At 39.8% G+C, this 12,261-nt stretch overlaps 1 protein-coding gene across 5 annotated transcripts in view; it reads right to left on the minus strand.

Annotated features, from left to right (window-relative positions):
- The window catches only part of ANKIB1 (ankyrin repeat and IBR domain containing 1), a 96,248-nt gene that overhangs the window by 48,211 nt on the left and 35,776 nt on the right, over window positions 1–12,261 (minus strand). For 4 of the 5 annotated variants that reach the window (XM_057432886.1, XM_057432887.1, XM_057432883.1 and 1 more), the window contains one exon: window positions 10,366–10,631. In XM_057432886.1, coding sequence (XP_057288869.1) covers window positions 10,366–10,553 — 188 coding nt within the window. In that variant the 5' untranslated portion in view covers window positions 10,554–10,631. Of the gene's footprint in view, window positions 1–10,365; window positions 10,632–11,349; window positions 11,618–12,261 lie in introns of those variants that run through there. The other variant, XM_057432885.1, reaches the window with a different exon arrangement.

Here is a 12,261-nt window from a genome sequence, read left to right on the forward strand (position 1 = left end):
GATTCTTCCAACATACACTCTTCTGGGCCTATTTCACTTATGGACTTAATGTAATGTTCAGTACAAAAATACTGGCTAGAACGCAAGCACTGTCTTCACTCTCTCCTAAACTGGCTTTAAAAAGCTTTACAATCTTTTTCACTGTATTGCTCACCCACATAGCTTGCTTCCAAAAGAGTATAAAAGTGATTAAAGGTAGGCCAGCACTGGATCTGTGTCGTGGTTTAAGCCCAGGTGGCAACTAAGTACCACTTGGTTATTTGTGCACACTCTGCAGCTCCCCAGTGGGATGGGGAAATGAATGAGAAAAAAAAAAACAACACTGGTGGGTTGAGATAAGAACAGTTTAATAATTGGAATAAAAGTAAAATATTGTAATAACGATGATGAGGGTGAATAAAGAGAGAGAAAAAGGAGTAAACCCCACTCCCAAGAAAAAACAGCAGTGATGCACAATACACTTGCTCACTACCCACTGACCAATACCCAGCAGCAACCAGTCCCTTCCAGGTAACTTCCCTCTGTTTATATACTGGGCATGATGTGCTGTGGTACGGAATGGTCCTTTGGCTAGTTTGGGTTAGGTGTCCTGTCTCTGTGCCTAAAGCTCTTGGCTTCTTGTGCTCCTCCTCACTGCAGAGCACAAGAGACTGAAAAAGTCCCTGATCAGGGTAAGCGCTACTTGGCAACAACTAAAACACTGATGTGTTATCAGCATTGTTCCCAAGCTGAAGCCAAACACAGCACTGAACCAGCTACTAGGAAGAAAATTAACTGTATCCCAGCCCCAAATCAGGACAGTCTGAGTTTCAGTTCTGGACTGCTTCATGGTAATGTAGTAGCCCATCACCTAAACACACCTAAGAAAGGCCTTATACAAATACGCGTCAATAAAGAACTTGCTGTTCTCTTTACTATAAAGATGCAAATAGTTCAAAAAGTTTCTTTGGTTTACTGGTTTTATGTCAGCCAGTATGATTAAGTATGACCTTCTACCGGTAGATACTAATCTGTAGCTTGGTACAACACAAAAAACCGAGAAGGACAATGTGCAGGAGTGGCAAAGGGATACAATTGAATTGTGGAGCACTGATCCAAAGATAGTGTACACTAAAACTGAGGACCATAAAACTTGGTTAATCCTTACATTTGTTATACTGGGGCCCCAAAAAATCATGCTTTATATATATATAGTTCCTATGCCTGCCTGTTAGGAGGAACAGAAGTACTGAAACATAGAACTAAACCATTCCTGTTCAAAAAAGTATCAACAACACCCTGAAGTTATCCTTAACCAGAAACCCACTGTATTTATTTATGAGTGACTTGCACTTGGTCTTCCCTTGGAAAGTCAGGAATACTGTTTCCATGATCTCATGGCACTTCCAGCTTTTATTTCAATATTCTGAGTGAGATTTCAAAAGAAAAAGAGCTGAGCGCCAAACTGGAACTGGCTTCCACTGGAGCTGGCTGTTCACCAACAGCTTTTGTGACTAAATGTCTTCTGTGATGCAAAATCTATGTGATTTTCATCTCTGCCACTGGCCTCTTCTTCTATATATTTCTTTACAGCTAGAGCCAATTCTCAAACTTAGGTGTCATCCTTCCAGCCTTCTCTCCAAATCCCTCCTTTGAACGCAGTTTTTTTCCAAAAGGACTATCCACATTGAATTCTCAGGTAACTGTGACACTATTATTTTCAGACTGGTTTCAGACAGTTGTCAGATGACTACAAAGCACTGTTTAAGCACAGAGCTTTGCCTTTCAGAGCATGGACAACTAGCGACATATCAGCTTGTAAATCACCTAGCAGTGTATGACATCTAGTGTTGATATTATTTATATATAAGCAATAATGATGAAATTACACAGGAAATACTAACAGGCCTTGCATCATCTCTATTCTATTTCTTAAAAACTATGAATGTATTACAGAGATCGTCTCATCTTCCTCTCTCTCCCTCCAGAAAAAAATCCCTTCAATCTGTATGTTACTTGATCTTTCATGACACAGATTTGTATTTTCCTTAAACGTCCAAATGAAGAATTTTATTACATTTGAATTGAAAAAAAAAATTTTTTTTACAAAATCAAATAATCCACAGTCTGTATTTTGGCCAAAAGAAAAACTGAGATTATATACAATATCACTGGATATTTTAGCTGGACATTGCATTCAGCTATAAAAGTTAATCAGTTATTTCTGAGAAATTTACTTCTTGTTACTAGAAACAGAAAGTCTCTCAGTCATGATTCCGGTAACTACTGAGCCAACAGATCTCTCTGGTTAAGGAAACCATGTGTGCCTGTAACCCCAGGGTGAAGCCAAGCCATTTGACACAATGATTCAGCAGTTACCAATCAACCCGACAGAGTCACAAACTCTACCTGGCAACAGAATTAGCTGAAATGAGTACTCAGTCACCCTGGCTGGCAAGGACCAAAGCTGTACTGCTCTACAACTCAAATATGATAGTACTTTGCCTGTAGTAAAATGTTCACAAGGTTTCTACTAAGGAGGAAAACACAGAATAAAAAAATCTTTGATAATGTACTGCATGAATATATCTAATCTCACCAGTCTCTAACGAAACTATCTTACTCTGCAATACCTGATTTCCAAGGAAAGAAAGGTAAGAACAGTGTGGGGAATAGATGTTCATTTTAGTAAGAGTGTTTAAACAGCGTCTAAACATGCAGGGAAGAGCACTGTAACCTAAGGTTCCTGCTTTCCTAAGGGTGCAGAAAAACATAGTATCAAGAAGCAGCAATAAATAAACACATGCAGCAGCAGCACTTGTAACTGGAAAGCAAGACTGTGTTGTGACCAATGAACTCTGTGGGCATCATATGGATTCAACTTATCAAAGCTAAAATATTCAGAAATCAGCTAGAAAAGGGTCAGTTTTAGGAGCTGAAAAACAAAGCTGACTGGCATTTGAGCTCTGCTTGTAAGCCAGACTGACTGATCGATGGCTTGGCTTCGTGAAAAAAGATTTGGGAAGGGCTTTAACCATGCTTACTACAAGCGCACTGATGACCAAAAGGGCAACGTGGGATATGCAAATCCGGCTGGAAAGAAGGCTGGTTGGTCATTCAGGATGTTTCTGAGCAAGACTGTCATCTGGGTCAGTCTCAACCGACCAATGTCCTGAACCGCCTGTGTGCAAGGTTGGGTCTGCGACTTCCAGTGCACCTTATCACCTGCCGTTTTGTCCCTCGCCTGTCGCTACAGGGTTTTGCAAGCGTGAGTAAACCCTTCAGGCCTGTGCAGTGGATTTTTTAGGTGAGGCACAGCATGCGCGGAACTGGTCCCACCCTTTACACCTGAGGTTTAACTGCCAGGGCCTACTGAGCTTGGATGGTGACAGCAAAGTGTTCAGGTCATAGGTTTGATCAGAGTGTCCTTCTCTTAGATGGATGGCCTTACAAGGCTAGACGAGCTCCATCTGCCCAGGTTTGAAGTTAGGTTTCCTTCTCCTAGGATGGTTGACTGAAGGCTAGTGTGAAGATGGCTTGGCTTCACGAATGAAGATTTGGGAAGGGCTTTACCCACGTTTATTACAATTCTGAACAAGTCTGTCATCTCCTGGGTCAATCTCAAGTGACCAATGTCGCAACAACACAACATCAGTAGGGTAAAACGTCTAGGCGGGATTCTGACTTAAGAGGTGTTCAGTCATACGCCTCACGCCAGTAGCTCCACAGCTAAGTGCACGCACCAGCGGTCTGAACCTGCGGCTCCTCTCATACTGAGCAGGATTACTATTGCAACAAGACATCATCAATACGGTAGAACTAACCTGTCTCATGACGGTCTAATTAAGATAAAGCCTACCCACTGCCTTGTATGTTGTGAGGAAGTTGTGAGGAGCATCAGGGAGGCCACACATCTCGGCAGTGAAGCCTGCTTTTAAATCAGATTTTGAGCTTTAGGAGAAAAACCCAAGGGTGTTAAGTCAGATAAAGGTTTGAGTTTTTCAGCCTGCCTTAGCTGTACTTTAGAAGATGATGCCCAACTGGGTGACAGCCTTTAAGAAACCTAGCAAACACTACTGCTGCTACCTCAGGTATGCAGCTGCTCCTCTACGTGTCCCCACTGTTTTCTGTCTTTGGCAGTTTTCTCCAATGAGGATCCAGTCACAGTAAAAGCTTGCTCAATTTTAAAGGCTTCCTAATTTTATCACTCCTCCATCCTGTTCTTGAGACTGGGCATCATGAACATGAGCTTACAAATGACTTTTTTCTACCATCCAGTCACATGTTTTGCTCCTTAAGTCACAGGCATTTTAGTTCACTCGGTCCTCTTGCTTCTGTACAAAACACTCCCACAAAAGCCTGGTCAGATCATGTTCTTCATGTATTATGGCCTACATCAGATCAAAACCTCCCTTTGATATTTCATACTCCAAAGCACTTAGTAGGTGACCAAGCCTCATAACCATATAAAATAACTAATCTGGAAAGGGTCCTGCAGAACCAAAACCCAGGGTTTTTTTCAGCAGCTGACTGGAACAACAACAAAACATTCAGATAAATACAATTCAGATCCAAACACTCCACTTATCATTCATCACAGACCATGGAAGTGAAACGTTTAACGCTGTATCACAAACAGTATCTCCCACAAACACCATTCATGTCTGACACTGTACAACTGTGAAAGTGTTCAATTTACAGTTTTGCAGGAGCTGAGAATTCGATTTTATGAGATTTAGCATATTCTAGGATGAGATTCATTCTATCAGCACTGGAGATCTACAATGCAGACAACTACAGCTGATTCAGTTCTTTTAGATTTCCTTTGTAATCAGTGGGAAGAAACAGGCACTTCTAGCACACAATCAATTTAATATCTGGTCAACTTCACAATAAAATGAATTGCGCTGTCACCTTCACTAATTATTCTGACTAGATTTATTCCCCAGGTCTACACTGACTATAAAGAGATTCTAGCATGAATAATTCCAACGCAGACATACTTACTTTTATGAATAAAATTAGTCTTAAAGAAAATTATATTCTAAATATTAAATTTATCTGTGTAATCACTGATAATTAAAAGGAAGCAAGCTTTTTGTTGTTTGAAAGCAAATAATCTAGACGATAACACTCTAATAAATTATTCAGATGAACTATTATAACCTACTGCGATATTTTAAGTTATTAAAACAGGGTAGAATTCTTTTGCTGTATGAAGGAAAGGGAAAATAGGTGGATAACCAGTCCACTTCTGGCTTAAATATTCACAAAGCGCTCAGACATAGGAGCATGAAGAACACAATGAGGAAAACCTATCACTGATTTAAAAAGCCTCCCAGCAAGGCTACAACACTGAAAGTCATACCACAAATATATTGTGAAAATGACAGTTTATCTAGATTTTTTTTTTCCTTTCAATCACAAGTAGTGTCCTCATGATTTCCAGCCACACCGTCTCAGCTGCCCTCTGGAAAAGCCTATTCGCTTGTATTTCATGAGTGGTTCACCAACAGCCCAACCACACTGATAGCAGTCCTTTCAAACTGAGCAGTCAGATGGTCTCAGGTGTACCTTAGAAAAAAAAAAAAAAAAAAAAAAAAGCCTGAGGGCATCAGAGCTGCTTGATCATCTGAAAACTGCTTTTTCTAAAGAAAACAGGTTTCCTGTGTGTTCTTTCTCTGTAATAGTTTACACCAGTTTTGTCAATGAAATTTAAACTATCCTCTTGAATAGGAATCTTCTGTCAAGACCTTCATTCGTGATAAATGTTTATAGTGGAGTAAGACCAATGTGCATGTTGCACAAAGCTCTCAAAATCCCTCTGTGAGTGCTACATATCTTTTACTACTTTTGATGTTTGAATGCTATGGAACTTTCTTCTCTTACTTCCAGAAGCCTTACCTATCGTCACCTATTTGTTAGCTTGTAGTGAACAGTCTGAATAGCCATATCAAGACAGCTTTGTGACACATAGATGACATTTCTGAACTAGAGCTGTTAACAACAATTAACAACTCTTAACGTTAGTGCTGAATTTAAACACCACCAGCAGAGGTCTAGAGACTGTAGCAGAGCAGAAAATCATTGAGTAAATCACACTCAAATTGTTCCTGCAGTATTTACAATATAGTCCAACTTGAAATGTTTAGTTCTTTGCTTCCAAAATGAAGAGTAACATTCTCCTGTTTTCTGGAGAGATTTAGAGGCATATATTTTCTTTTCTAATCTTTTTATTTTTAGTAAAAGGGCCCAGACTTTTAGCGGTAAGGAAGGCTGCTGCAGCTCCATGTCCCCAGGTCCAGCCAGTAGAGAGGCTGGGCTGCATTCTCAATAGACACACATGCAAACATACATATGCAATACATACAGGTGGTGGTCCACACAGATGTATGTGGACAGAAACACTAAGCACTCACATGACCACAAACAACACTGGCAGCCTCATTCTAGGCGAGCAGGATGAAGGTCTGCTACTGGGAAAAATATGCATATAGAGAATGTTTTTCCTGTAACTGGAAACGTTTTTCCTGTAACTGGAAATGGTTTTCCTGTTTTTTCCTTTAGTAACTGGCCTTGGATGCTGTTTATCCTGTAGCTGGTGCTGGATGAACTGGACCTTCCAGTTACCTTGCACACTGAGCACTACAGATCCTCAGTAACTGGCCTTAGACACTACCAGTACCTGACCCCTGGATCCTCTCAGCTTCCTCAAACAGGCCTTCTGGCTGTCCTGTGGAACTAATACTGATCTGAAACACGGCTCCCACACCACTTACGCTACTCGCTGGCTAGGCCAGCTTGATGTTCACCAGACATTACATGTCAATATATGTACTAACATATGCATGCAGTTTGGTCTCTCCAGCGGCTGGCACCCAAGGCTCAGAGGCCATTCTATCATGAGATGCCTACTTCAGTTGCTGGTACTTAGACCTCCATACACAAATATGCATACAGAATAGTTCCATCACCTGAGAAAATAGTTAAATGATAAGGCCAGACTGTGGTGATCAGGCATGGTCAGATAAACATCATGGTCTGACAAGCCACTCATTTCCATGTCACTAGCCCCTTTTAGTGCCTACTCTACTGTCCTAAGCATATTCCTCAAACCACCTTCATCTCTGTGATGGGTTGACCTTCACTGGCCGCCAAGTGCCCATCCAGCTACTCTCTCACTCCCATTCCTAATGGGACTGGGGGAGAAAATGCAACAAAGAAGCTTGTGGAGATTACTCACAGGCAAAAGAGACTCAACTGGGAAACTGAATTTTTTGCTAATTAAACGGAGTAGGATAATGAGAAATAAAAACAAAACTAAACCCACTTTTCTTTCATTCCCCTTTCTGCCCAGTCTTAACCGCATTCCTGACTCTTCTACCTCTTCTCCCACCAAGCAGGGGCAGACAGGGAATTGGGGTTGTGGTCTGTTCATAATGCTTCATCAGGGAACCACTGAGCACAATGTTATAACTTCTGGCAACCAGCAGCTTCAAAAATTACTGTTTGTGCTAATTAGCCAGGACCAGCAATTTTTGGTTTATAAACATTAAATGATCTGTTAAAATAGACTGATCTGTCACGTAAACATTATTTATGGCTGCAGACTGAACAGGAGTTACATATTAAGGGACTGTCTAACTATTTTCCATTTTTTATGTCAACATTTCTAATAGTCCAAATCTATAATACTTATGAAAAATTATCATAGAAACTATCTCAGTATTTTAACACAGTCTTGCTGAATCTTGTGAAGAGGAAAGATATGAACAGCAAATCTTCCAATTTTTACAGCTTGATTATATACAAAATCCAGTTCCTGGGCTCTAAATACTGGATGAAAGGTGCAGCACCCAGATGACTCAACACCTGCAGTGTTCAACCATGCAGTTCAAAACTGCTGAGAAAGTTCTGTTGGCTTAAGTTTCTGCCATCAGACTTCATGCTGGATGATACAGACTTTGTCCAGGTCAGAAGTTTTGCTTCATGACACTTTCACCTCCTCTCCAGTTTCTTGTTTCTCCACTTACTTGGTGCCTGTGCTTTCACTGTGTTTTTGGAGTCACCACCAGCCATCTATACGGTATGTCTCTTTGCCTCAGTATTTGGTAACTCCACTCCCAGGTAGGTTATCTCTAAATATTCCCGAATCTCTCTCTCAATGTATTCTGTTATGTAAAAGTTGCACTCACAACTGCATCGCACTACTCTATTTTGAGAAAATTTCACACGGGAAAACATGTCAGTTCATATTCACCTCCAATAACACAGGTATCAGCCTATAAGGAAAAGCTGAATGCTATAGTATACATGTAAGTAACATCTGGACTTTGAACTACATGTAACGTAGCTACAGATTCCCAGACATTTAAAATGCTTAATGAAGTGATACATATAAAATATTATAGTATTACGGACATCTCATAATTGTAAATTTCTCTCAAAACAGATTAAAATTAATTTATTTTTAGCTACTGTACTTCACCAGTAAATCAAAGCCTTAACTTTAATATTCAATTTATTTAATTTCTGTCATATCCAGGACTTTCTGTATCAGAAGGAAGAGGCTTAACTGGAAATCACCTGTACCCTTTGTACTATCAACTTTGCAAATGGGCATACTGCAAGTCTGGTATTTATTCACTATTACTACTTTGCTAGATAAAGAAGGTACATTTTCCTGCATCATGTCTTAGACAAGGGTTCTGAAAAAAGAAAAAAAAGGCCTTAGAAAGACAAAAAAAAAACTAAATAGTGAAAAAAACCTCAGAAAATTATTCCTAGCAACAGTGATAACAGTTCAGGTTTTCAGAAGCAGACTCTAGCAGGTAACAGCAGCTTTACTATGTTTACTGGCAAAAAATGTATTGCAAACCTTGGACTTGAACTAGAAAAAAGAATTATTCCTTTGATCATTTGTTTGCAATGTAGGTAAATAACACTGAGTTGTCCTGTGAGATTTAGATGCTAAAGGTCCCATGCAGTAGTAAAATGTCATTTCTAAATTACCTTTTACTTAACACAAAGCAATTATTTGAGATCTCATCGTAACAGTGCAATATGAATTAACTAATGGACTGCTCAGAAGTCTGGAATTATGACTCGATTTCTTTGCATATGTGCAAACAATTTCATGTGTCCTTGTTGTTTCAGTGAGATTGTATTTTCTTAAGAGGCATTTTCTGGAGAGAAATACCCTGCAAGTCTCACAGGAAAAAAAAAAAAAAATCACAAAGAAAATGTAAATTAAAACTGGGTGCTATTTAAAATTAAGTGTAGTTTTTTTTTTTTTTCTCTAATTCAAGAACCAGGAAAGGGGGAAAGTTTGAGGATGTTAAGAAATAAATTAAGCAATGAAATAAAAACATCAATTAAAAATATAAACAAAGCACACATTGGGGCAGGCAGAAAAGTATTTAGCAAAAATCAAGATACACGAGAGGTTATAAAGTACAAAAAATTGTTAAGTTAATCTAAAATACTATGGAAAACTTTATGGTGGGAGGCCAGACAGCTGGTGAAGTTACAGCATATGAGGGACAAAACAAATCTTATGAATACCACAGGTCCATCAGCGACATAAACACAGAGATGAAAAGAATATTAATAATACAGTTTAGTAGTGTTTCTGTTCTGTTTCCAAACATAAGGAAGAGGATATTTATGAAATCCTCTCTAACTTACTACCTGCTGAAGAAGAGGTTTAGCAATGTCTACACAGCACTAGCTTGATGAAATATTAGACCAGAACAGCTTGTACCTGAAATACCTGGACATGGGTAAGATGTTAATCCTTAACTGATCATAGAGCACTGACAAAAGTACAGAAGAATGGAAGTAGCTAACATTAGGGATTGCTGTGCATGTTGACCGTGACAGTAATAAACTTACTCATTATCAAGATATTAACATAATAAATAAAATATAAATAATAAATAAAAGCTGTCTGAATAACACAAGAACTGGACATGTATATTGGGCCATCTGGAATTAGATACAATCAGTATGGTATACATTAAGTACGGCTTTACCAACAGGTGATTTTAAGACAGGAAAGCATATCAAAAACAGAACAGGCACTATTTGCAAAGAACTGTGGTATAGGAGTCTTCAGGAAGCCAGCTAAAACTGTACAAAACTAATGTTACAAGGAGGAACAAAGACACTAAAAATCAGATTAAAAACTGTTATACCAGTCTGTGATTACAGACAAATTTGCACGATTTTTATTAATACTTGAACATGTTATAAATTCTGTGTCTGCAATACACATACATACGCGCGTATACATACACACACATGAGGTATTTATAACCTAGCTGAGACTCCTCCATTTCTTAGGCAAGTTATTCACATTGAAGCAAAACTTCAGAAGATACTTACCCCAGAATACGGTTCATTCCATGTCTAGCAGCATAATGGAGTGGAGTATTGTGCTGGTACGTTTCTCCATACGAAGTATTTGGGTCAAGAGTTTCTTTTAGTTGAGGGTTGCTCTCATAGATCTGGCAGGCCAAGTTTTCATCTCCATTTATAAGAGCTTTGCGGAATTTGGTGGTTGTATTTCCCATGTTGCTATCCTAGCTATCAATGGCACTTTTCCCTTTCCCCTTCATCCAATTGTACAGTTCTGTATCATGTTTCACAGCCTAAAAAGACAAACAATATTTCAGTTATTTTGTAAAACACCCTTTTGTAGATTAATTCACCCAGACCTACAGCACTGAAAGCAGGCATGTAAAGAAGTAAACAGGGCCTGTGATCTCTACTCATGAATTGCTGAAGTCCTCCTCAGCTTCTCAGTAAATACACACAAATTCCCAGCTCTCCACAGATTATTTCCCTGATAAATTGCACCATGTCCCTGTGCAAATACTGTCACAACCTATACTCTTAGAACACAAAGAAAAAAAATGGCCATTATCCACCTGTATTAGAAGACAGATGAACACCGATTCTTCATGAATCAGAAGTGAATTAGAAGCAATTTCAAAACACAGTAGAACCAAAGCAAAATTCTTAAACAAGGAGCTAAAATTCTTCAAAAGCATGCAAGAAAGCAGACATCAGTTTAACTTTTACTTAAAGAAGATGATGTAAAAACATGCTTGAAGCACCTGTGTTTGTGTGGGTGGGTGTAACCAGCACCCTTCTGTGCCAGCAAGACAAATGCACATGAACACAGGAATTACCATGGCCCCATCTTAACAGCTCTGCTAAGCAGACTCTTTAAAATACTTAAAACTACATTTGGAGACCAACAGCAGATGGGTCCATACAATGCCAGGCATTATACTGACACAAACCAACTGCACCTTACAAGCACTTCAAACTATTTCCCAGCTGCTATGCTCCCCAGCCTCTCACCTGTATCTGATGCAGGGGACCAGCAGATCGAGTTGCATTAAGACAAGGCAGACACAGCATCTCCGCTCATGACAGGAGACACGAGAAGCTTATCAGACTGTGCAGTCAGGAAGAGCACATGATGGTTTATGTCAGAGGGACAGGCAGGGGACTCGGCACCAGTCTGCAGCTGGCAGCATACTGAACCTTCTAGGAGGTCTCTTTTGTGCATGAGTCATCCCATCCAGACTGCACCATGCCAGACCTTTCACCCCACAAAGCACACACTGCGATCCAAATATGCCAGGCACAGCAGATTAGGAAATTGAGATTTATTATGTTGGGCACATATAATGAGGCAGGGCAGGAGCTGCTTCATACTTAATGCCTTATATTCAACCTGTTGAAACTATCTCAGAAGTTCTATTTCTACTTTGGCATTCCAGCACAGTTACCGGTGCTCAGACAACCTTATAGACAGAAAAAATATAGGAATCCAAGGGGTCTAGAGCTGCAGAAAATCCAAGGAAATCACGATGCAGATGCAATTCAAGTGAAAAGGATTTGGGGAAACCTGGGGAAGAACTGCAATGACATATTTCTGTTTCCCAGAGTAGTACTCATACAAGCTGCTTTCAGCTAGTGTCATGAATTTATGTACCACGTTACATCCCAGTCTTATAGCAGCTTTGCGCATTCTGCACAAGATCCTACCAGCAGGAGTCTTGCACTGTCTCCTCTCTGGAATTCCTCTGAGAGGTCATTTTGGGAAGGGGAGGGAAAAGACCACTTTCACCTTAACCTCACCAGCACTGTCAGGGCCATTTGAGAAGGAGAGCAGCAGCCTTGGTGGGATCCATTCTCATCCATTTTCCTATAAAACTTTGGTAAGGCAACCCTTATTCTGGAGTTTCTGTGTCCTACCTTTGGATG

This window comes from Pezoporus wallicus, unplaced genomic scaffold, assembly GCF_028554395.1.
Source record: "Pezoporus wallicus isolate ANWC-B61680 ecotype Strahan unplaced genomic scaffold, APGP_CSIRO_Pwel_v1 scaffold_2584, whole genome shotgun sequence".
Lineage (NCBI taxonomy): Eukaryota > Metazoa > Chordata > Aves > Psittaciformes > Psittacidae > Pezoporus > Pezoporus wallicus.